The 26,544-nt window shown below is 39.1% G+C and overlaps 1 protein-coding gene across 7 annotated transcripts in view; it reads right to left on the bottom strand.

Moving 5' to 3' along the window:
- Positions 1–26,544, bottom strand: part of arhgef12a (Rho guanine nucleotide exchange factor (GEF) 12a) — a 58,928-nt gene that overhangs the window by 7,062 nt on the left and 25,322 nt on the right. For 2 of the 7 annotated variants that reach the window (XM_081614522.1, XM_081614523.1), the window contains exons 3-26: positions 24,358–24,378; positions 22,556–22,647; positions 18,685–18,750; positions 14,883–14,981; positions 12,913–12,962; positions 12,634–12,691; positions 12,339–12,511; positions 12,028–12,105; positions 11,222–11,341; positions 10,727–10,834; positions 10,097–10,222; positions 8,592–8,693; positions 8,346–8,456; positions 8,164–8,262; positions 7,884–7,926; positions 7,651–7,756; positions 7,360–7,497; positions 6,243–6,275; positions 5,519–5,633; positions 5,335–5,434; positions 3,254–3,448; positions 1,659–1,800; positions 1,545–1,577; positions 1,302–1,453 (exon numbers count right to left, since the gene is read on the bottom strand). In XM_081614522.1, the coding sequence (XP_081470648.1) occupies positions 1,302–1,453; positions 1,545–1,577; positions 1,659–1,800; positions 3,254–3,448; positions 5,335–5,434; positions 5,519–5,633; positions 6,243–6,275; positions 7,360–7,497; positions 7,651–7,756; positions 7,884–7,926; positions 8,164–8,262; positions 8,346–8,456; positions 8,592–8,693; positions 10,097–10,222; positions 10,727–10,834; positions 11,222–11,341; positions 12,028–12,105; positions 12,339–12,511; positions 12,634–12,691; positions 12,913–12,962; positions 14,883–14,981; positions 18,685–18,750; positions 22,556–22,647; positions 24,358–24,378 (2,360 nt within the window). The remainder of the gene's footprint in view (positions 1–1,301; positions 1,454–1,544; positions 1,578–1,658; positions 1,801–3,253; positions 3,449–5,334; positions 5,435–5,518; positions 5,634–6,242; positions 6,276–7,359; positions 7,498–7,650; positions 7,757–7,883; positions 7,927–8,163; positions 8,263–8,345; positions 8,457–8,591; positions 8,694–10,096; positions 10,223–10,726; positions 10,835–11,221; positions 11,342–12,027; positions 12,106–12,338; positions 12,512–12,633; positions 12,692–12,912; positions 12,963–14,882; positions 14,982–18,684; positions 18,751–22,555; positions 22,648–24,357; positions 24,379–26,544) is intronic. The other 5 variants (XM_081614524.1, XM_081614526.1, XM_081614528.1 and 2 more) reach the window with 5 other exon arrangements.

Raw genomic sequence — 26,544 nt, 5'->3', positions numbered from 1 at the left:
AAGTATTCATGTCTCTTGAATTATTATTTCTTTCTTCATAAACTTGAATGCCTTTTATTGGGATTTTATGTTATACTCAAACACAAGGTTGTTCATAATTGTGAAGTGGAATTACAATGTTACAGGGCATTTGCATTTTTCACAAATTAGTACCTGTAAGGTGCATTTATCCTCCCAGGTCCGTCATTTGCTAGAACCATTTCCTGCTGCGGGCTTTTTGGGTTTTGTCCACCAGCTTTGCAAATCTACAGACTGATGTTTTTTTTGTTTTTGTTGCAAAAATAGCTCATCATCAGTCTTGACGGGATGTTGGGCACGTTATAAAAATTAAAACTAAACCATTCCATTTTTAGGTCTAACTTTTGCTTAGGGTTTTCGTTGCTGCTTGAAGGTAAACCCGCCAGCCAGTCTCGAGCCTCGGATAAGTTTTCCTCCAGGACTGCTAAGCATTTGCCTTCATTTCAGCTTTCCTGTCCCCGCTGAAGAAAAGCATCGTCACAGCACAATGCTGCCACGAATGTGCTTCTCTCGCTGTTTTCAAAGTTCACTGTCCTTCTCACAGAGTGTTTTGAATTTGGACCAAACAGTCAAAGTTTGGCCTCATCAGACCAGAGCACCTTACTGTATCGCTATTAGGAATGACTGGTCTGCCAGTGAAGAGTGCAGTAATTACTTTCTCCTAGATAATTTTCCACAAAGGCCAGATTTATTGTGCGCACGACTAATATTTGTCTTGTCGACAAATTCTTCCACTATGGAAGTAGCTCTATTTGGCTCCTCCAGAGTTCCTAAGGACTTCTTGGCTGCTTCTTTTAATAATCCCAACCAATCAGTTTAGTTCGAAAGGCGTGTCTCGATGTGCCTGCAAGTGTTTGGATCTCTTTCCATTTTCAGATATTGGATTTAGCATTGTTCCATTGCAAAGAAACGTTGCTTTATAAAAGACATTATAAATATGTACTAGATGGAATTTCTAGTTTGAAAGCTAAGGAGTTTAGACTAATCTTGCTTTCTTTTTTCAGATTCTAGGACAAAACGAATCCTGTCGGTTTTTTTAACTTTATTTTGTAGGGTTCAGCTGAGGCTAACTGAGTGAGCCCTTCCCATAAATATGGAAAATAAAGGACGATAGGTTGCAGACTTAAAATCATAAAGCACATACTGCCTTTATATTTACACACTATCTGGTTTTATAAGAGTTGTCCAGTGGAGGTGAAAAGAGCCCTGCGGTAGCATGTGAAATCCCAACCACATCAAACATGAAGAAGACTTATGGACCAATGGACGCTGTTTATACTCACCGTTTATAACTTCTTGTCTCTTAATCTCTTGAGGCCTGAGTCCCGCGAGGACCTCTCGTCCCACCAGATACTGCCAGTTGTGGGGATCGAGCTCAGAGTCTGTCCCCTGATCGTCCTCGCTCTGGACATCTCCGATACCCAATGCCTCAAGTCTAAGACGAGAATAAAGGTCACTTTTCATTGCTCCCTTTACCTTTCAGATTAATCCCAAACGCCAAAGTCAAACGGATCCGCTGCACTCACCTTCTGACCGCCTTTGGTGTCCCGTCGTGAGCCCTGAGAAAGATTTAGTTAAATTAATCAATGACAAAAACGGGAAATCGTCTTGATTCTGATGCAGAATGCATAAAAACGCACCTGTCGCTTTCTCTGTCGTCTTCTTGTAACTTCTCCATGTGATAAAGCTCAGTTGAATCAGGGAATGCTAATCCATCCAGAGGATCAGGCTGAAGGCCGTCACTCAGCCTGGAGGGGGCTGATGTTGGAGTGCCACCTGAAACTGAACCGCATACATTAGCTTAGCTTGAAGAGTTTAGTGTGCTTACACCGTACGCTGACTTAAGTGACTTCATTTTTAGTCAACGAAAGGGTCACAGAAAGGGGAGAAATTTCAACAAAGATGGTTGGTAGAGGTCATCAGACTGGAGTTAAGACTTAGGGTCTGATCTTAAAAGATCCCAGATAAAAAAAAAGGTATGCACAAGTGGGCCCACGGAGATGAAGCTACAAAAATTGTGCATGCAGCTGATTACAGGCGGCATGGTGGTGCAGACCGTCCTATTTAAATGAGGATTTTGGATGGTGTCGGACGACAGAGTGGCCATAAAAGAAAGCTCAGATTGAAAAACATGGACTTGGCAGTATACTGGTAATACCAATGATGCTACATTTCATTTGAAATGAGCAATGCAAAAGTTACAAGAGTAAACGTCTGTCGAGGAGGAAAATATGTTTCTGAATTCTGTCCCTTCGTCACACGGTAATTATATTGTTCATTTATTTTCCACCGTGACAGCAGCGTGCTTCTCTATACAGTGGTACAAAACACCAGAAAAAAATGGTTTAAAATCCATCAAAAACAAAGTTCTGAACAGCTTTATTCGACAACTCAACAACCACGTGTGTGTCACGGTGGTTTTCACGTTGCTTTAACTGCATAAAGATTGCCAGGAGTCCTGCTGCATTAATCTGTCCCACGCAGACATCTTTTGCCCACACAGTTTTTGGAACATGCAGTACACAAATATAATCTGCACCACCCTTTTGTGGGATTTTTTTTTTTTTTTGCAGGCATCCTGACATAATGGTGTTATGCTGCCATAAAGTGAGAGTTGTAATCCTGCAGCTCAAAATTGGCACCATGCAGTTCCACAAATGTTTGAAGTGACTCACCCTAAACTGTAAAGTGTAAAAGCTGCAGTTCAGAGTTTGCTTCCTGATAATTATGCTTTTTAATTTTGCCTCTGGAACCGCTTTACTCCCTTTCCCAAACACAAATGGGAGTTGTAATCAGCATAACGAAGTTGAAATCTGTTCATTGGTTCACAATTCCACCAATTTGAAGGGAATTCAATTTGGTTTCGCAAACAGAGACGTCATGAAACAAACAATTTGACTGTTTTTAATTGCGTTCTGAACTCTACTTTTGCAGTTGGTGGTGATTTGTGTAGCAAAATGTTAATGATTAACTTTATATCAAGCTTATTCCTGCAGTATATTTCAAAGAGTATATTTCTGCATGTACATATATGTAGCTTCACCACCTTATAGCGTAGACATAAACAGCAGAATGTTGAAACTATGACCACTTTATAAAGTGGCTACAAGGCTATTAAACATATTAAACTTCCCAAAAATTAAAGGTTATTTCATTATACTAAACTACCAACATGCTGCAAAACCCACATCGACAACCTTAATATTCTAATTAAATAAGCCATGTTAAAGCTCACCAAAATCAGCGTCTCGGTTTGCATCCACACTGTAAGTGGTGTTACTTGGAGACGAGACGGACAAGGAATGAGTGAGTTCGGGGCCCTCGCTGGACTGGCTGCCCCGCAGACGGCTGCTATCCATTAGCTCAACCGCTCCTAGTGTTGGCTGAGACAGCTGTTTCTGAGGCCTGGGGCGATTTTCCGGGTTTTTGCCTTTTGTTGTAAAAAGAGAAAAAAATATATATTGAGTGCCAGTTTTTTTTTGGTTTTTTTTTACAGCTCACACCAGATAAATACATTCAGGTTTTAAAGAGTTACATAGCCATTTTTCCTCCCCACTGATAATAATTGAATCATAATAAGCCTTTCCTGTTTTAGGTTTGTTAGGTCTACCAAAATTCTTTATTTGCTAACTGCCAAAATAACAAGAAAATAATTTCCATCCTTTCTTTGCGTTCTGAAAATAACTTAAGTGTCCTTAGCATTGCCTTTGACGTATCTGATTTGGGTCAAATGTTTTGGTGATCCTCCCAAAAGCTTCTCACAATAGTTTGCTGGTTTTTTTAGCCCATTTCTCCTGATTAAACTGGTGTAGCTAGTTTTTGTTTAGACTGTCTTGCATGTACACACCTTTTCAGCTATGTCCACAAATTTTCTATGGCTCTTTGATGACCAGACCAAAAAGTGCATGTGTAGGCAGTAATTTGTAATTGTAAATTGGCAGAAAGCTGATGGATATTGTTAGTTTAGAGAGCCGCCAGTGCCCGATCTTCGATCGTCACGCTGCTGTCTTGAGATGTCGCTTCAATGAAGCGACATCTCATTGAAGCGACAATGAGATGTCGCTTCTGTTGTTTTTTTTTACTTACAATAAAATAAAACTTGTATTGTGAAATGCAGCAGTCCCTCTTGCAGCAAAACACCATTAAACAGCACTTCACAGCTGAGGCGATCTTCACTGGCTTATAAATATCTTCACTTTTCTTCCAAATGTAACAATAATTACTACGGCCAAGTATTTCCACTTTAGTTTTATTAGACCACAAAATATCTCTCCAAAGTATAAGGCCATTGTGAGTGCAATTTGAAAACATAATCCCCTTTTTTTAATGTCACTATTGGAGTAATGGCTTTTTGCTCTCCAAGTGTCTTTCAGCCCCTGTTGGCGCAGGAATTTCTTCACTGTGGATAATGTCTTTCTCTTATCAGCTTCCGTCAGCATATTCACAAGGTACTTTGTTTTTGCTCCAGAACCATGTTTAAGGCTTTCACATCAAAACATGGTTCTCTCTGGGACACAGAACCTGTCTTTGTCTAGCATGTTAACTAGACCTTCCCATTGTTTTCATATTGCCTGTCGAAGGGATTTGTGCAACACAGCTGAGTAGTTTCAAAAACTCCACCGATCACTGAGGCCGCTTACAACAGATGGATTCAGTTTGCAAGCATTGCAGTGTGGAGAAACGGAAGAAGATCGTGTGATTTGATAAGTTCAGAGTTATCCTGTCCTAGAGTGAAGGTTGCTACGGTTAGAAGAGAGGCACATCAAGTGCTGTACCCATCATCCCTAGCATCTACCTTACAAGCTTGTGGAGGCAGCACTATGCTGCACACAATCTGCCTGCAGACCCCCTGAATATACTGAATGACCAGGATAGTCCATCAATGGATTTTTATCACAGGCATATTTCCAAGATAATAATGCCAGAATTTGTCCTGCTCAAATTATGCCAGAGTAGTTAAAAGAGCATGATACATCATTTTCACACATGGATTGGCCATCGCAAAGTCCAGACCTTAACCATGCTGAGAATCTGTGGGATGTGTTGAAGAAGAACCTGCACACCAATCCGACTCTCACTTTCTATCATCTTTAAAATTGTGTCCAAAAAAAAAAAATCAATGCAACTCTGGCCAAAAATATAAAGCAATACAAATCATAATCTACCAAATGGTATCGTATTTTTTAATGTATGTAAACTTCCAAATAAAAATATTCTGGCATTTAGCAGTAAATAAATTATATATATGGTTATATATGGTTTCAACTAGATCTGACAGGCTCCAAAACACACACACCCCCAAAATCAAACACTTACCTGCTGCTTCGATGCGGCTGGGTCGACGCTGAGGTACAAGATTTAAAAATTTCTTTTTTAATCTGTCATCGACTTCTTTATCTGCTTTAATACTTTTCTGCTTAAAGAAGAGGAGGAGACAAAGTGTTACATGCTTGATAAAGGTAAAGGAGAATGTTTGATACGCCAGACGCACACGTGGTACCTTCATCTTAGGGAAAAGACGGTTCAGACCCCGTTTGGACTCCAGATTTCGAGGCTCCTTGACCCTCACACCGAGGTGCTTCATGTACGTATAGATAACAAACTGTATTGTAGTGCTAAAGGAAAATAAGAAGAGTTAATAAATAAGAAGTTTGTTATTTGCAGTTTAACAAAAAAAAAAGAGGCAGCGCTTAATTGTGAATAGCACGTGTATGCATATTGTGACTAGTGCCATATGTCACCCCAGTCCTCGTACAATTTCTAGACAACCCATCTGTGCAGTGCCGAGACCATATGGCATATCAAACGAGAGTGTTTCAATCAGTCACACTTTTGAATAATTTAATATAAACACACTGCATAAATTACATGTTCTCTTTAAGAGTCTGCCCGGGCGCCTTATTTGTAAACTGTGGGAGATGCAAATCGGAGCTTTAATGGCACAAAGGAATTTGTCAGAGTTGCTCAGTCGCCGTGGGAGAAACATCACAGACATATGGTCTTAAGTTAACAAATTACTATTTCTGACATAGTTCATTTAACCCAAGACTGCTTTTAATACCCGATTTAACAAAATCAAAATGTGTAAAGACAGAAGTCACTGGGCTAAAAGACTTCTTAAGTTTGAGACTCAGTCATTTTAAAAAAAAGTAACAATAAAACTCTCAAATACTCATTTAATTAAGAAATGTATACTTTAAACATGTGATAATGAGATATCTTACCATTTGTCTTCCTCTGTGGTCTGAGTAGTTAAACTGAAAGGAAAACAAAAATATACGATTGAACAAAAAGAGACATCGGTAGTATATTTCTGCTCAACAATCCCAATGACTTTTCATCTAAATGTATTTGTATGGATACATTTCCAGTCAGATGTTTGCATGCTCTCATCTTTTGCATAAACATCATTCCAATTACAGGCTTCAAATGCTTTAAGGGAGAAACAATCCTGCATGAATGAACTCGATGGGTTCTGTCATGACAGAATTCTTGGGTGTCCGTGCATGATCTGACGTAATACACGCCACCACTGAATTAAACAGCAATTCTCAAATGTATGCATATGCTGATCTAATCTTCTCATAAAAAGCGCTAAAGTTCTAGAACGTTACTTCAACTTGATGTTATTAACGACTATTAATTTGTTGCAAATGATCAGGATTGCCTGAAGCTGGGAGTTCCTCTTTGAAAGTAGAACTACGATTTGTTTCAGTTTAATTTGGATTGACAGGCTTTCTGCACACTTTTTACGAGAGAGCTAAAGATTAGAGACTCTGACTCAAATTTACAGAGTTCTCAACCCTATAAGGCAATTTAATTTGTAAAAATAAATAAATAAATAAAATCACCAATAATTTATGAGATCTTTCTACAGAGATCACATTTTGGAGATAAAACCTTTAAATACAGACTGCATGCAAGAAGTAGCATGGATGGATGAAAAAAAAACTGCCTAACTGCACTTCAGGCAGTCCTAACTTGAACTGGTAGCAGGGTCATGATGAGGGTCCGTCTCTCTACTAGAGGTTCCTCGCGCAAAGCACAAAGCAGGCGATATAATATGATTATATTTGGCCAGAATACTGCCAGAGCGTTGATGCTGGTTGCACTCAACCAAAGATTAGTGCTCAAACATTTGAGTTTTTATGTCTAATTTCAAACTCTGTAATGAAAAAGAAAAAGCAAATTCCAGCTTTTAATTTTTTTTTTTCAGTTCTGTGATCATTTCAACTAGGAAAGAAAGACATCTAAAACACATCGTTAAAAAACCTACATTTATCATTTTTAATGACTGCATGTCAACGTCAGACCGGAAATTCATCTGAGTGAGCGACTCACAGAATGTCATCTATTTTAGATATGATGTTTTCAGCGTATGAACGTTCTCGCTCAAGCGTGACGCGATCTCGGACTCTCTCTTGGTCCAGTCTGGCCAGCTCAGCTTCAGCCACCGTTAGGCCCATATTGCGCTTCTGCCTGAAATTCAAAACATATTTTTACCCACCAATGCACAAATAATGTATATTTGTGCATTGATATCAACAATTCACAGTTTGAACTTTAAAACAGTTTACGTAAGTAGCTGCCGCGTTAGAAAGGAATACAACAGTCAAGAGCGACCAGGTTTACCTAAAGTCCTCGAGGTGTTTCTCAAAATCCGCTAGCAGAGAGTCCTGCAGCGTTTGAACATGTTGCCTATTTATTTCCTCTGGTATCAACTCCGTCCGCCGCCGATCTTCCAAGAAAAAAAAAAAGAAAACTCTTTAAATACGCTAAACGTAAGGTTAAGAACTCACACTCAAACAAAAATGATCACACAAAGCAGAATTTTCACCAAGTTTCATAAGCACAATGACAGTTACCAAGATCAGAGGAAACAGATTCAGGAACAGGAACCTTTAAATTCTGCAACAGAAAATGTTTTTAAGTCAGTTGGTTGCAATGATGCCATTTTAACATGTCAGCGCCATAATCGATATAAATGTTTTGCCAGAGATTATGGTCATGTTTGGCCAAACATGTGACTGATTCAGAAAAATCGAACTATTAAATATTTAATAACAAACATGTTAAGAGTAATTTCAGTAGCACTCAACAACTTTCATGTGAAAATGTAACTCATGTTCAACGTGAGCGACTCACTGCTCCCCGGTCCATAAAAAAAGTGTGGAGGTCCATGAAAACCCGTCGGGTCTCTTTGGAGTTGGTCTGCTTGTAGAGCTCGGTATAGAGGTAGCACAACTGAGAACCGGAGCAGTAGGATTCATTTAGGGGACGTCAGGTTGCATTAAAACAGACAACAACCGTGCTTAAGAGAGTCTCACCACAGGAGCAGGTTCGAACTGAGAGATGACATAATGCAGGAAGGCTGCGAGGTGAGCCGGACGAGACTTGAGCTGCTCAATACTGTTAAAGCTGTCGCACTGGCCGTTTGTCTGAAACACATGCACGTCCTTCTTTAAACTTGCTTTTGCAAGGGTACGTTTGGGTGTGCTTATAGTACATCTGTAATGTACGACACTCATGTGAGCAGCAGCCTGTAAAAAAAAAAAAAAAAAAAAAAAGCCCACCTGCTCTTGGTCTCGACCGAAATAGTCGTCTTCAGCTCCGATAATTTGCGAGATAACGCGAGAAGAGGAGGGACTGCTGAGTGCGGGGGGTGACAGAGAGTCCTGTAAAAAAAGAAAGAAAAAAGAAAAACACGATTAAACATGTTAGTCTCTCCACATTAAAACTTTCCATACATTCATCATCATAGGCGTGATTCTCCTTTTAGCTCCTTCTTCCAGGTTAAAATGATGCTGTTACACAAAAACTGGTTGCAAAAGTTTGAATCTAATCTGCATTTTCTCTAATTGCACGTCAAAATAATATGTACAGGATCAAGTCTGCTAAAATGTATTGCAAATACAACATTCCAATGTTAGTCTCAGCAATATTTATAATGCAAAGCACTATTTAAAATGCAGCAATTGTTAGCTAATATATGTTAAAGGTCATAAACTTGCATTTCATGTGCTAATGTAATATTTGGACAGTGTCGTGGAAGTAGGCGCTCACACTGGACACTAATGACAATATCCAAAATGCTAAAGGCCACAGAAGAAAAGAAGAAAATAGGCATCTATCGCAACGGATCTCATCATTGTCAATAAATACCAATATTACTTCAATCGTAAGACTTTCTAATATTGTTCAGGCTTATGTACAAGCATAGCCATAGTTGGATAAATGGGCATTATCAGTCTGAAGAGAGATATTTTGTACTGCCATTAGCAATGTTCTGCTATAATCCTCATTGGACATTTAACCACTATTCTTTAAAAATAAAACAGGTGAAGTTCCTTTAAACTGGTTGCTTTACTTCTTTACAAAGACCTGATCACAGTCAATACATTTTTTTAAAGAGGATTTTACTCAGGCCCATTCCATAAGCTTAATATTATTTTTGCGTTATCTTTTCCAAACGTAGTTTTAATTTGTGCTACGTATCACTGCCTTGTTGGAAAAATTTATTGTGTTCAAGTTACAAACATCTGACTCAAACTGTCCAACTAACACAAAATGACATTGTTCAACAACCAGGAACCACAGGCCTATCATGAACTAGAGCCTGCTAAAAACACCAGCGTCAGTCACTGCCTTCGGTGAAGCCAGACACCACGAACCAACTGAGACAACTGAGAAGAAAAAAAAAGCTGCTCAAAAATGAACACATTCAGTTTGCAGTAGTCCACACATACAGGCCAAATGCCTTCAGGAGGACAGTTTTAAGGTCGGCTGAGACGAAAGCTGGTCTATCTGACTGCAGTTTTGAAAGGATTTGGTAAGGTTTCCAGCGGGATGAGGGTCATACTGAGGATCCAGCTTTTTGGCAAGGGGTGCAGCACATGGCAAAAAGTTGGTTGAACAATGAAAGTAAAGAGCTACATTCAAACTGTCTGACTTCACCACAAATCTACAGCTAGTTGGGTGAACCTTGTCATATAAGGTCTCTAAAACAAATCAAAACTGTTTTGTAAACAAGTAAAGCAGGTTAACTGTATGTGTACGGATTAGTGGACAGTTCAGTCACCAGGTCAGTGGTGTCCTCCGTCTCTGGGGAGTGGCAGGAGTTGAAGCTGTTTCGGGGTGTGCTCTTTGGGCTGGGGTAGGAGAGCTCTTTTGGACAATGACTTTCTGGAGTCGCTGGTCTAAATATCTGGAAACAAGATGGAAAATAATGAAGCATTTTTAAGCAATCCGTATTTACTGAAGGAATAATAAAACACAGAAAAAATACAGTTGCAAAATACTGCAACTGGTTAAAGTTGTCTTCCAGGCACATAGTGCCATTTTGTAGCACAATAAAGTAACTGTGTCACCTTCAGTTGTTGTTAAAATGTTGCATAAATCAAACAGGACTAAAAAAAAAATTTGACTAATTTGATGCCTTGAAATTGGCCTCTTGTCTTTTTAAGAAGACACTCCACATTATGCCATTAACGACTGTTCTTAAGAGCAAAACTCGCAGTATGAGAGAATAACATTACAACATAATGTAAAGCTCAAACAATTGATTTTGCATAATAGCCACCCCTCCAATAACACATTTTATCTTGTTTTCTGTCAAACCAACACGCGAAAGAAAAGTCGATGCATGCATTTCAATTACTCTGTAAACATGACGAGTGTTTAAGCATCATGAATGAAAGTCGGTACTTACGGGAGTGCTGCTCCAGGACAGATCTGTGCTATTGTCTGCTTTAGGGGTGTGCGTGCGGTCCGTCTCGTACGTGCTACTGTCGTCTGCATCGCCACCTGAAACAGCCTCCTGCAGATCCATGCGAAACTTGTTACAATTTTCAACAGTCAAAAGCTGGTCACCATCCAAAGAGTGTAACACGTTACTGTGAGCAATCTAATGAGTAAAATGGTGAGGTTTATTACATTTCCAGAATCTGGTTTAATGAAATGTAACTGGCATGCAGCATCCAGAAACAGTTTTAAATAGCACGAGAGATGCAAAACTCTCTGCCATGCAGACACAAAAGAGTGGCTTCCCACAGAGGAAGCTTAATCCTTTGATGAGATTAGGATGTCTGGAATGATCCCCGAATGTGCTACACAAAAAAAAAATTATACAAAGATTGCTGGGATATATCTGGTAGATCTGTGTCAGTAATTTCCTGTTTTCTGGGCCAAATATGAAAGCCGGTACCTGTGTTGTTTCGGTGGACTTTAAGAGCTGACCCTGCAGCTGAGGAATGTGTTTTTTAGCTTCCTGGATGTCCTTCAGTAGTTTGGGGGAGGGGTTCCTGCTGTACTCCTCTTTCATTGCCTAGACGACGTGACAAGAGCAATCAAAACAAACGGCAGGTTTCAGGTGTTTACGCACAAACAGGCGAACACGCACGTACAAAACCCTCAAGAAATAACCACGCAACTTCTTCCAATTGTCACGCGTGATAATCGCATGAATCTATATGGTGCAAAGCAGAACATAATTATGAAGAGGAAGGAACGGAATACGTGGTTTTCACAGTTTTTATTACAACTAAAAATATATATTTTTTAAAAATGTGTCATGCTTTTTAATTTACCCCCCCATGAGTCATGGTTCTGCAGAACCACATTTTCCTACAACTCCAGCTTCTCTTCAAACTTCAGTCATTTTTTATTATTTTTTTTGCTTAAACTCACTCAGACTGAATGGATACTGTCTGTGACCATGAACTTGTAATTCTATACAATTGGATTCAGGCATAGACTTTGACTAGGCCATCCGAGCACATAGAAATGCTTTGATTCAAATCACTTCGTTCTAGCTCTGGCTTTACGCTCGAGGTTCTCGTTCTACTTGAATGGGCATAGAACAAGTAATCTTGAGAAATTATTAGGTTGCGACATTTCTAACAGAGGCTTTATACACAAATGGAGCTAAAAGTCAAGAAGAGCAGCTCATTACCAAGGAGACGCCAAGTTTTAAGGTAAAACACAGTAGATAGCAGCCATTATTATGCAAACCTGTAGATCCTGCTGCTCTTTTGAGAGCTTCTTTTGCAAGACGTCAGTCCTCTGGTTGCACGCACTGCCGTTTTCTTCCTGAGGGTGGCAAAGGTGGTAATCGATTAGCCTAATTCTGCTTACTCAGTGCAACCAGTGCTATAGGTTTACGCGAGGAACACACAAAGGCAGACATGACAAACATTCTAAAGATTTAACACATCAATAGAGATGCTGCGTTATAACTGAGAGATTGGATATAGATGCAGAATCTGCAAGTAATTTTTGTCAGCGAGGTAATAGAGTGACAATACATTAGATATCTTTCGTACCCATGACGGTTGGAAGGGGGAGAGGCGGTCCTGAGGACTGTAGGGGCGCTCTGTTGCTGGAGAGTTTGGAGAGGATAAGCTAACACCCAAGATGTCAGGCTCTGCTTCAGGCAACGGGATCTGGGCTAGTCCTGGGGGGCGCCCCAAAACCGTGAGCGCCACATAGGAGCCCGCTAGAACAGCAAGACAGACGAATTACACAATCTCATCTTCAGCTTTATTCTGTTTATAAATGTGTTTTATTTTGTTTGTTTTTGTTGTTTGTTTTTTTTGGTATGTGTCCAGAGGAACTAACATTTGATAAGTTTCACCACTTCTGTGTGGTTAGAATGTGTGACAAGGGTCCCGTTAACCTGGAAGACAACAGAAGCATAATGATTAGAAATGAAAGAGAGAGAAAAAAAACCCAAAACATTAAAAGCAAAGCCAAGCCGAAATGTTTGACAGTGAAATATTCTCTGAAAGCGGGCAGCAGATGACACTTCATGTCCAGCAGGTGGAGGCATACCGCCACTTTACAGCGCCGACATTGTGACACTTGGGGTTTATCTTCTGTTTCTTTAAATCACGTTACCTTGATGATCCTGTCTCCTGTCTGAACACCTGCCCGCATTGCAGCCCCATCTGGCAAGAACAAAGGAGAAAGAAGCAATGATTCGACTCGAGAGGGAGAACAGAAGCACAACAATTTTCGAAGGAAAATAACAAATACATCTTCCTGGTTAAATTGTAGATATTTCTATACGGCAAAATATTTCATATTGTCTTGGTAGACCAGATGTGGCAAAGGGCCTCTTTTGGAAGGCCATAATAGTAGTTATATTACAAGTAGGACCTGTTTCACAGCTCCACCCCAAACAAGGGGATTTAGGCAAGAGACGGGTTATTATAGGAGCCACGTCTGACTATACTCAGCAGGGCAAAGCTAGTGTAGTTTGTAAATCCAAAAAAAACAACCAACAAGGCTTGGCAGTGGCCATTAACTGCAGCAAAGGTCCTAAAAAGGCTGTGGGTAAACATTCGACCATTACAAACAGCTATTATCTATTGTTATATTTCCACAGTACTTGCTTACTAAATGTTGTTGGTCTTAGCTTAACCGCACACCTGATAATAAGGAGGGCCAGAGACCAGCTTTTTAAACTGTTCTCTTTACATTGCCTTATCGTCTAATTGTTTTGTTTGTACATCAAATAATACATTTATTCTTTGAAGGTGAGTTTCTATAAATGTAATTAGTACTTCACGACTCCCTGTTTTCCAAGATTATAAACCCAGGTTAAAGCCCCATTTCTCTTAATGAATGGCCACAAGACTAAACAAACAACAAAACCATCTTCTCCACTCAGTGAGGAGCTAGGAAGGTGAATATCCAACATGCAGCGTCAGAGAACTGCCACAATGAGTGACGTTGATGAGCGAGTCTCCATTAGACGCTATCTACATGCTAACAGGTTGTCTGGAAGGTATAATAGGAAAAAATGCTTTGCTATCCTGTCATCACAAATGTAAACATGGGCATTTTGAAACTAAGACTCTGCTTTTCAGCAACAAAACATTCCAGGTGAGTTTGGCACTAAAGAACAGATGGGCATGTGACGAAGCACCACTGTTTTGGTAAGGTGGAGGACCGGGGTTGCTGTGGGCCTCTTGCTGGTGCAAATCTGGTGAATTCTGCCAGAAAACTGAATGTTTGCCGTCATACGTTTTAGCGGGACAAGGACTCGAAACCTACATCCAAATCAACACAGAAATGGTTCAAAACATGAAAAGGCTGACGTTCATTAACAGATATACTCACAGACCAAAAATCTGAAGAAAAACATATGAGATGAATTGAAGAGAAGGTGGAGGGCAATGGTTAGCATATGACTCATCAGGGACATTTATTCACACAGTTGGACAAACACCAAATGCGTGTTTCTTTGTTTCAGAGAGAGACAAAGAAACACGATCAATTAAAACGCAGTAAATAACTGAAGGCAGTTCCGCATAAAGCACAAAACCAAGAAGACACATATTCCACACAAGTACGCCGACTCTACATATGTATGCATCTTTATAAATAGGCCTGGGTAAGACCGCGTTCTGTATCGTCTAATAAACAGGAGCACATACAGCAGCTCAAAAAGCATTGATGACCGTGCAACAAAAGCCCAAAAAGAGTTCCCTCTTCTTCTTTTTCTGTCCACAGCTGCACAGCTCATGTGATGTTTTTAGAAACCTGACAACAGAACTACATCACTTTCTACAGGCACTGCAGTGACTAACTACCTTCACTAAGAACAAGCTGCAGCTACACTGACACTACTGTGCAGAACATATAGCTTACTGCCCCATTGAGTGTGGAATCAGATACATTTTAAGAATCACATCAATCATTCCAGGTATCGATATTTTATACAAGTTTGCGAGAAGCTTTGTGAACCTGATGTCTAGGCATAAAAAGGAACCCATATCTCTTCTGTGACAGCTCAGACCAGGAGTTTTCATTGCAACATCTGGTTTTTCTTCGTTTTTAAAGAGCTACACACTCCACTCTACCTTCTTTGACCAGCTGCACAAACACAGGGTTGTCACCGCTGACAGTAAGCCCAAAGCCATTTTCATCTTTCTGAATGATCACACATCGCTGGACCAGACCTGTAAAGTGAGACAGGACAGAAAACACAATACAGTAAGTACATAAAGACTAGGAAGTAGATAAAAGATGGCACTTTGAAGTTAGAAAAAAACAAACACTGTGACAGAGGAATACACTACAAGTCGTATGTTCTCGTTCATGATTTAATTTAAAATTACCAAAGTTTTCTTTAACATTTTAAGCTTAACTAAACAGAAAGTTGATGTAGTTTGAGTTTCACATCCCTACATGTAAATAATAAAATTTAAAAAAATACCAGAATTTGTTTGTTCCTCCTACCCCATTAGTCACACTGAAAGCAGTCTCAAAGGGAAATTTGTGTAACCAGAATGGTCAAGAGAAAGAAGCTATGAAGCTGATAGATGTGAATAATGCCTTTAAACAGCTGCTGTTAGAACATACATTAAGAATCTTGAAATGGAAACAGTAAAGATTGCTTGATGCAAATAATACTTTATGTGTTATGGTAACATGGCAATAGCTCACTTAACTTTTGTGACGTTTTATTTTAATATTGTCTAATTATGGAATAAGTTGAATGAAAATGATATATAATGTTCTTTTTTTTTTCAAACAAATAAAATTCTGGCATGCGTGGAATGCATGTATTCAGTTTGCAGAAGCAATTTTAGCAATTCTCCTTGGTTTCTATTTTTATCGTTTTTGCACATGTACCTAATTCTTCTTTGCATATTAGCTAAGGCTCAGTCAGCTGGGATATATTTTGACATTTCGGCCACAAATTTTCAATTAGATTTAGCTCTGGGCTTTGACCTGGACATTCTGCCACATAAAGATGGCTGGATGTAAATCACTGCATTTTAACTTTGGCTGTATGTTTAAGGTAACTGTCCTTCAGAAGTGCGGACATTGGCCTCAGTCTGAGGCCATTAACTGTTTGGGTCTTAGTGATGACGTTTGTTCACTAACAGAACAGTTTGTGTTATACTGAGGTTAAGTTGGCCAAAGGTCAATTCCTATTTTCTTACCTGGATGGTGCTTGAAAGCAACTGGCTGCCTTGAATTTTATTAATGGATATCACAGTAAAGGAGGAGGCATATAAATGCACAGAACACATTTTAGATTCTTCTTTCCACTTCACATTATTTTACTTTGTGTTGGTCACGTCAGTAATCGTTAAATATGATGAGGTCTGTGACTGCAAGTAAAAGAATGTCACCAAGTTCAAAGGGTTTTAACACAAGGAACCGCATCCTGAGATCAGAAAGATCAAAATAGGAACGTTACTTGACAGGTTTTTCATTTCTTGCTTTGTTTTGTGACCACAGCGAAAGGAGCTTATCTCGTGTGGATGACAAGAGTCAGACTAACCAGAAAGCTAATGAGAACACAGTTGTTAAAAAATACAAAATAAAACAATTACTCTTAAAACAACAAACCTTCGTACACCTTTTAAGAAGCAGACGTTAAACATGATAACTTATTTCTTCCAGTAGATTTTATGGTCAATTCAGCAACGGCAATAAATATGTTCACCAAAAAAGGGTTAGATGGGGGGTTGGAAATTGGAGGGGCCAGCAGCAGCAGCTCTTATAAGGGAGGCAGGCTAGGGAGCCAAATGGCACAGTCTGGGGGGGAGGGGGTGGTGGCTGGTGGAAAAGAAGGTTAGGTAGATCTGAAAGAGCAGGGGGATGGGAGGGGATGAGAGGGCAGGGGTGTCAGGGAAGCGGATAAAGCCGTTGGGGGAACAGAGCTGGTGTGAATCTGCCTTTAGATCTGATTTTCTATCTTTCGCTGAAATGTTCAAAATCTTCAGGTGGCATGAACAATGGCAGTGAGGGATTTGAGAGTGGCCTTGTAATTACTGCTCAGGTTAAACCATCTGAGCTCATGCATTATTCAAACGCTCAACTCATATGTAATCGGCACCCTTCACTGAAACACATGGGAATATCCTCTGAGGGACAGACTGACCTTTAAATGCAGCCGAGGTGCTTTCGGCATCACAACGCCAAAGGAAAGGAACCAAAATCAATAATGCGCGGCTCACAAAATTCAGGCACTTTTCCTTACATCTAAAACTGAGGCAAATGAAACCCGTATATTATTTTTTGCTTGCGATGAATCCCTGAAGTTTGATTTGTATGGTCGCTGAAGCAAGGGAAGAAGCAAAAACAGACAAGACACACCTACGCTGTCCTAATAATGACAGGAATGTGTTATCTTGATCATGCTTTCTAGAAAGCAACTGAAACGTTGTCACTGCGGACCGCTCCGTCTGACAGCAGCTTTAACAATGTGTTCTGTCAGTGGGCTTTATATAACTTCAGGCTATTGCTATGAGTCATTTGATTAGAAATCTCAAATTAACTGACTGTGTGGGCCATTGCAGTGTTGAAACAAACTCCCAACTGATGCGACAGGCATGAGAGGGCAGTCGAGCAGAGCTACAGCAGCACTGACACCGCGAGGACGACGGCGCCCCATAATGACCCCGTTAGCGAGGATTCAGGAACTGAGGCGTCACACCAACCATGAGCTTAGTTTTATACCGGCCACGGGTCAAGATGAGAATCTCACGGTCTGACCAACTTGACTAAAAAAATACCAGACTTTTAGGTTCACAGAGTGTTTTGTCATTCAAACCAGAAATTAAATATTACAGTATTTATTATTATTATAGTAGGAAAAATGTTTGCTTTAACATTTGATTATTCTTATCTGACCGAAAAAAATATATAAAATGAGCACATTTTATTAGTTTTAACTGCTTATCGTGGAGAGTATCACACCTTTTTGCCGTTCTGCTCAACACCAGTAAGCTCATATCGAGCTTAATTAATTGGGATGTCATCTTCGCTAGCATTTCATTGAAAGGACTTTAAACCACAGGAAGGGTATGATAGATTTTAAAACATCAACGTACTGGGAAAAAATATATATAAAGCCCATTTTTCTAAGGCATTAACAATTTCTAGTAATAATATATTCAATAAAGGTTTAACTGATCCAAGAATAAACTATTAAAAACATTCAGAATCCATAGTGACATGGCTCTTGTATTAATAATTAAGTGTTTACAATCATCCTGTTCACCAGTTTAATTGGTCTGATAAAATACTCTAATTTGAAATGCCATCTATTCATTGCCTGGAAGTGGAAAATCCTACTTACCAGAAATAAAGGCTTTCAAACATCCCTGTGTGTGTCATTTATCTATATAATGTGTTTTACTTAGAGTTGAAAGTTCCTGAAATAAATGGACTTTTCAGTAATATTCTAACTCATCGAATGGGTCAACTTATTAAGTTTTTAAAAGTCACAATTTCAAAATTGTTCAGTTCTCCCGTCGAACCAATCTAATGTTTCAAAGTCCCTTCAATAAGAACTGAGGTACCACGGACATTACTGCCGTGACTGTGAAGAATCTTATACGTTCCCATGCCTAGGAAACAACAACATATAGGTCAAACATAAAAATATTTTAGCTGCATATCTTTCAATAAAATACTTATTATTCACTTTCTGGCATAATTCTCAATGTTTTTTGCTTACAAAGTCTGTAAATTGCACGCTTATGTAACTTATCTCTCCGGCTTATCCCCTTGATTTGGTGCCCAGATCCAGACTTTGCATCACGCAGGCTAAAATTCACATTTTAGCCCGGCCATTCGTCATTTTCTATCGACAACTTCACACCAGGACGTTAATGCCGGCGATCGCACCACGAAACGTCTTACCACAGGATTCAGGCTTCCCCTCTGCAAGCACACTGTTGTTGCCACTCTTCTCCACCACCAGAGCTTCTGCTCACAGCCCCCACCAGAAGCCAGCAGCGCACAAACACGTAAACAAAAATAAACGACAACCAACACATGAGAAGGAAACACAAAACAGGAAAGAGAAAATCATGAGGAAGAAACAATCATGGGAGAAGAAAAACTAAATGAACAGAAAGGGCAGCACCCCTCAACTGTCACCCATTGACTTACACTTAAGTCAATGAGTGCATGAGGACGTCGGTATCCTCATGACAGTTAAGGGGTTAAATGAAAGTCATTAGTTTGGAGAAAAGACCACAACCAATGAAGGGTTTTAAATTTGAAGATATAAATCACAAGAGTCCACATCTGTGTGATGTTGTATTCTATCTACTGCCCATGACTACATATCCAAACCATTTAAAAAATTGTGATAAATCAGCCGAAAGCAAGAGAACAGTTTATGCAACATGCACATACAACATAGACAAGCAGAAACCTACAGCATGCAAACATGCTAAAATGTACAATGAATTCAAAAGTGGTTTTTTTTGTTTTGTTTTTTTTTTAGATAAAGGGGAACAAGTCAGTGTAGATTTCAAATAAATATAGCTTCTATCCTCCCCGTCTGTGGTGGTCATTTCAGACATGGCGGTAACTGCCACTGGAAATCATATAAATTTATTTGCAGCGACACAAAACAATATGTGGTGAAGAGCGTATCTTGTTGAGGAAAACAAAACAAAACAACAAAAAAAAAACAGTAGTGTTTGTACGGCTGCATGACAAAGAGATAAGCCACCATGTGCTACAGAGGATTTTCTGTTTTGTTTTGAATACAAAAGCCTTAATCAGATCCTTCGTCGTTCTGCCCCGGCTGATAACGAGACCTGAGGGAAAAGTCACAATATTGCACCGGACTGATTTTGGGATCGCAGCAATCTCACCCTGCAAAGATCTGAGATTGGACTGAGGAAGAGACAGAGAGGCTTTCTGTGTCCTTCATGCACAGTTTAATAAAGATACTTGCTCCCCAACAGATTTCTTCTGCTTTTTTGTCACGCTAAAATCTTTCAGTTCATCAAACTAAAGCTAAAATTAACTCATTTGTGTAAGTACAAAAGACAGTTATGCACTGATGATCTTATTCACTAAGAGACAAACCTGACCTGATGCGAACAAGTAATTGCCCCCTAAACCTAATAAATAGTGGTGTCACCCTTGGATAGAAACAACTGACATGAAGTGTTTGAGACAACTGGCAAAGAGTCTTTCACATGACAAGGAGAAATTTTGGCCCAATCTTATTAGCTGAATTAATTTAATTCAGCCACAGCTGAGAGTTTCCAAGCATGGTTGGATGTTTAAGGTCATAGCACACCACCGCAGTGGGATAGCCACTCTAAAGTGGACATACTGGTGTGTTTTAGATCAATTTTCTGATGCATAATAAAATGGCACTCTGATGCCTAGACGGTGTCTTTCAGAATGTTCTCTTTAGCTACTTCACGACTGAAGCCCGTAAGGTCTGGCCTTGGATCTACACGGATACAATTTTGTATCCAATTTTTGCACAAAACCTGAACAGAGACAAGTGATTTTCTGCGGCGCTTTAAAAGTTCTTCGTGACTTTCCGTATGACTCGCCGTTGCGCTCTTGGTGTCATTTCAGTAGGCTGGCAAACTCCTGGCAAGGTTCACCACTGTTCCATGTTTTCTCTATTTGTGGAAAATGGCTCTCACTGGTTTGTTCGAATCCCACAGCAGACTCAGGGAGGCTTTATGTTTTTTTCCGCACGCCTCTCGGCCCAGTCAGGAGGAGTCCAGCCCATGTTCAGACATGTCAAACTGCAGTTTGTTAAGAGTCCGGAAGCCTTACAAATGGCTTTGTAACTCTTTCCAGGCTGATGGATTCATTGACAGGCTTTCTTTTGTTTTTGAATTTCTTAAAATTAGGACAAAATGTGTTACTTTTTGGAGATCGTCAAACAGGTCATATTAGATGTTTTTATTGTTTTGTTTGTGATCAAGCCTTTGTGTGTTTCAAAAAGTATGTTTAATTAGAGTTAATTCATTAACTAAAAAGATGGGCATGGTTGTTCTGGATGACTTTTTCTCTAAGAAATTAAATCATCATCTGAAAATGGCATTTTACTCTGTCATTCTTTGTCTCAAACAAACAAACAAACAAACAAACAAAAACTGTCCGTTGAGCTGAAATGTTTAATAGTAGACAGAATAAAGGGGAAACATTTTTCTTCTCAACGTAGTATTCTATAAAATTGAGAAGTCTGACATGGCACATTCAACAGCAATTGCAAAATATTACTGTACTGTCTGTGGAAAAAGACAGTACTACTAGTCACAATATTCAAGACCTTTAACAAAAGCTTTAAAGGTTTTGTCATAACATCCAGATGATCACTTCAGCTCACACCAAACATGCAAAGGCTTAGGCTATGTGCAGTTGCCAATTCGTGGCTGCAGACTGCGGTCAATGTCTTATTTGGCAACCAGTTTTAGAGGTAGTGCAGGGATGACTTGTAGTACACACTTCCTCCACAACGTCCTTTTAAATGTCACGCATTTTTATTAAACACTATGAAAGAGAATGTAGTGATCAGTTTCTGTGTACATGCCTGAGAAAAAACCAAGTCCAAACAATGTGAGCAGATTGTCAACTACATTTGTGTCAGCAGTAAGCAACTTATTGCCACACCTCCTTAACACTTTATTTAAAAATAAAGCAGGTAAAGATTTTGCAAACCATAGAACGGTTTGCAACCTTAGATTAAGCAAGGAGTGGTATAAGTGCAAAGTGAAATAAAGTTCCAATTCACACAACAGTTCCTCAATAAGGTTGCAGAAATATCCTTTCACAAGTCGACCTGTGAACAGTTTTTGCTGCAATGTCCCCCATATTTCAGGACAAAAAAATAATAATTTCAATCAGATATGATAAGTCTTTTCAACTGCATGCATCTGCAATATTTGTATTTGTCCAAATCCAAAGTCACACATACATCTTTTTATTATTATTATTATTATTATTATTATTATTATTAAAAGGGCTTAACAGATGTCATCGCTTCAATAAAGCTGCAGCCATTTGTTTTGTGTGGGTATTTTAACGTATCTTCTCTTTGTCCTAATTCTGATGGTTTATTGTGGTCAGAAAAAAAAATCTGTTTTGATTTCTGAAAAGTAATTTCATTACTATTCAATAACCTAAGCAAACTTATAAATCTTTTGATAGTAGTTGATCCAACCGAGCAGAAATCTGTCCAACACCAGTCATCTGTTGAGGGAGTGGTGCAAAACCAGTTGAGTAAATTGCAAATACCCCATGAGTGTCACTAAAGGAAAGTGAGACATTAGTCAGCAGACGGTGTCAAACACTACAATTATACACTTTTTTCAGTGCACTACATGACAATTTTTTTTCTTATCACTGACGACTTAGTCAATAGATATTGTTTTGTTGAATAGAAAGGGAATTGCACTGGAGGTTATTTCTTTGTTCACATGAAACTTTTGTGATGTCTCCAAACTTAGTGTATAGTCATAATCAAATAATGTAAGTACTAATATTTTAAAAAAAAAGATAAAATATTATAATCTATTTCAGAAAAAATATACATGCATATATATTGTTTTTTTATCTTCCAACACGCATTCTGGTAAATGATTAACAACACATATTTTGCTTTGCAGCCTTGTGTGTTAGAAAGAACAAAGAGTGGGAGGAACGTTCAGCAGTGGCCACAAGAACAAAGACAGTAGAAGAGTAAACATGAAAAACAGAAAAAAAGAAAAAAAGGATGTCCCTGAGAATGAGAATGGGAAGTTACCTGTAGGGTCAAACTCATTGGAGGGAAGTGAAGCTTTGTCACTTTTGGGTTTCTTGTCTGGGGGATGGTCCTTACTCAGAATGCTGCTGGTTCTAAAGAAAGAAGAACATAAATGAGACATGAGCCTCGACCAACGGTTCTAAACCAGGAAAGTTTCAAAATAATAGAGCGTCTTGTGGAAGTATTTACTTCTTCTACTGCCCATTTCTTAAACTCCCCCACATTTGTGAAACCATTGAAACCACAAACATTAATGTTGATCTTAATAATGTCATGTGATCAACATAAAAAATGCATAACATTAAACATGATATGAGGTTTTTGTAACCTCTTGCAAAAAAAAAAAAAAAACAGAAAAATGTTGGCATATATTTGCATTCAAGCCCCAACTAACCTGAATAAAATCAAACATAATCAACTGTTTTAAGAGATACCTAAATGAAATAATCTATCCATGCATAAACCTGTCTGTCTTGTGAAGGCAGAAGTTGTTAGAGAACATTAGTGCACATTTATGAGGCATCATGAAGACTAAGGGCCACAGAAGAAAGGGCAGCGAGAAAATTGTTGAGAAGTTCACAGCAGGGTTTGGCTACTTAAAATATCTCACAGAGCGTTTATCAGTGCATTATCTGAAAATGGTACAACTCGAAACATACCAACAAATAGTTTTCCAGCTAACATTACAAGCTGAAAAAAGAGAATTAATTAGAAAAGCTGAAAAAAACCCCAGACTGAAACATGGTGGAGGCGGCATTATGCTGCTTGTTTTCAGCAGGGCTAGCAAAGCTTGTCAGAATCAATGGGTAAGACGTGTCAACTAAATGCAAAGCATTTACGGGTTAGAAGCTGAAAAGTGGGAGTAGGATGCAACCTTAAACAGAGGAAGTGCTACAGTAGCATGGTGCAGAAAGTCCAGTCAAAGTCCAGACTATATACAACTGAAAATATGCAGCAAGACCTCAAAGGCAGTTCTTAGAGAAACTTTCCACCCAGTCTGAGTAATATCTGTTCTGATAAAAAATGGGCAAAGACTTCATACTCTAGATATGAAAGATATATACTCAAAAAGGTTTGCAGCCGTATTTGCAAGAAAAGGTTGTAAAGTTTACATTGAGGCTACAAAATTATGAATTCAATCTCTTATTTGCAAAATCTGTTTGTAAACCATTTGTCATTTTCACTGAACTTGACACTAACCATGTGTTGCTCTATCACATTAAATCCCAATTAGATAAACCAAAGTTTGTGGCTGTAAAATGTGAAAAAGTTCAGCGGCTAATGTGCTGATGAGCACAAAATTCCAGCGGGCGAATAATGCCGGTTTATTTTCAGCGCCGAGAATGGCGTTACTCAAAGACCTCGCAGTGAATGAATCGGTCTGAGTGTGTCCACTGTATAATGTGACAGTCAGAGAGGATGTGGAGCAGCTCTGCTGAGTGCCACATAACAGACACTCCTCGGCGGAGATGCCACAGGACAAAACTCCAGCTTGAACCTATGAGGCGGCTATGTATGGCCGCTTCTGCCTATGCCGGCCCCAACAGTAAAAAGGCCACTGTTTAGTTCGCAGTGGAAGGCAGTCATGGGCTGCTCATAGAAAAGGAAGCCCTTTGTCCTGCGCTTAGTGTGTATGTGTTCATGAATGAGCGGGGGCTGGTGGGGTATGTTTGGTCCAAATGTTAAAGATTTCTATGTTATAACACGGCAAGACAAGTAAAACTTTAATCTAAGCCTGTGTATGAAACTTAATTAAAAATGATGAAAGCCTTGACTAGACGATTTATTTAGAAAAGTCTTACCTTGTTGCTTTCTTGGTAAACCTGCAAAATAAAGATGCCAATAATCAGAATTTTTTATTAAACTTCAACACACAAAGGAGTTAATTACGCTGATGTACAGGATGAAAAACAAGACGGTATCAACATTTACTGAGACTCATACAGTGGTAAACATGATAATCCCTGTCAAACATCAGAGTTCTTGAGCTGCGGATTAAAACCTTTTCCGGGTCAAATCTGCTCTGCCTTTCAGATTTTTGCTTTGTGTGCAGCTGTTGGGAGTTTAATTCCTTAAAGACACGACAACTTTATTATAGTAGGCAGGGATTTTATACAAGGCATGTTTGTCCCAAAAAAAAAAAAGAGAGAACATTTGAAGAAATGGCAAATAAGAAATTACTATCCAGCATGTATTCGTTCAATAATTCACTTTTCAAGATAAGGAAGGAACAAAGTTGACAAGAATCTTTACTCTCAGTCAACACAAACACTGAAGTCTGTGCTATTATTTCCACTGTTAGCTGATTATATATATATATATATATATATATATATATATATATATATATATATATATATATATCGATTATATTTAAAATAGTTTTTTAAAAACTATTTTACAGTTAAAAACCACTGTAAAATAGTGGTTTTTAACATGCGTGTAAATATTGTGAATCTTAAACTGGGAGCTAGCAAACAGAAGGGTTAGTATCTTCAACCTAAGGATGGGGATTTATTGGTATAATTGATCATTGACTGTTTATCACCATAAGAATTTTGATTGATTGTTGTTATGATAAATTCTAATTAATGATGTGTAAAATCGGGCTGCGCAGTTGGTAGAGCTGTTGCCTTGCAGCAAGAAGGTTCTGGGTTCAATTCCCGGCCCCGGTCTTTCTGCATGGAGTTTGCATGTTCTCCCTGTGCATGCGTGGGTTTACTCCGGGTACTCCGGTTTCCTCCCACAGTCCAAAAACATGACTGTCAGGTTAATTGGTCTGTCTAAATTGTCCTTAGGTGTGAGTGAGTGCGTGCATGGTTGTTTGTCCTGTGTTTCCCTGCGACAGACTGGCGAACTGTCCAGGGTGACCCCGGCCCTCGTCCAGAACGTTAGCTGAAGATGGGCACCAGCAACTCCCGACCCCACTAAGGGACAAGGTTGTTAGAAAATGGATGGATGGATGGATGGTGTGTAAAATCCCCCTAAGCTATCCATATTACAGGGATTGCTAGTTTATTGTCTTCACTGTTTGTTCAATGTGAGTATAAATAAGTAACAATACATTTGAAAAAAAATTATTACATGAAGTTAGTGTCAGGATGGGTGTGTGGTAGCGGTGAGGAGAGACGCTGAGACCCAGGTATGGTGATGATAATGATGGTCTTAATGAATAATAAAGCTCAAAAACAGTCCAGGAACAGGCAGCACGGTAGACAGACAAGCACACAGCTAATCGCCAGTAGCACTGAAAACAAAGACTGAAGAACTGGAGCTGACGCCAACACAGGACTTAACCAGTACTACTGGGACGACGGACAGACAGACGCAGAAGGCAAACGCTTGACAATAGACAAGGACCCGACGAAGAACACAGACAACAGGTGAGACTAAATATACACGGGGTAATCAAGGGAACAAGACACACCTGGGAGACAATCAACGAGGAAGACGCAGAGACGGAGACACAGGAAGCAAACTGAACACAAAAAACTCCAAAAACAAACACACAGAAACACGATCATGACAGTTAGTGTGTGCAAAGGAATGCTTTGCTATGCAGTCACAGCCATGCATCTACCCAAAAAGTAGTAATGAATAGTTCTTATTTTCACTTTTGTTATCACAATAGTACCACAAGATAAACCTTGAAGTCCATATCGCCCACTCCCACTTCCACCAGTAGGGAAGGTCCATAGTGCTGGCAATTCTAAATCGATCAATCAAAATGCTCAAAAATCAATTTTAGTCTGCTTAATTTTTTGTAAAAAATACATTTTGAATAATTATTTGATATTTTATTTTATTTTATATTTAAAAAAAAGCAGGCATCTAAGCAAATCTAATACTGATCGTTTACTGATCGTTACCATTAATGCACAAATCTATTTTTGATTAAATATAAACTGATGGAATTTGATACAGTACCTTATAGGATTGTTTTAAATAAATGTTTTTTTTTCCCCAAAGTCTTTTCCTTTTGTCAGTCA

Source organism: Poecilia reticulata, chromosome 13 (assembly GCF_904066995.2).
Source record: "Poecilia reticulata chromosome 13, P_reticulata-male-v2, whole genome shotgun sequence".
Taxonomy (NCBI): Eukaryota; Metazoa; Chordata; class Actinopteri; order Cyprinodontiformes; family Poeciliidae; genus Poecilia; species Poecilia reticulata.
Note: the sequence above shows the minus strand (reverse complement) of the source record. Positions and strands in the feature narration are given on the sequence as shown.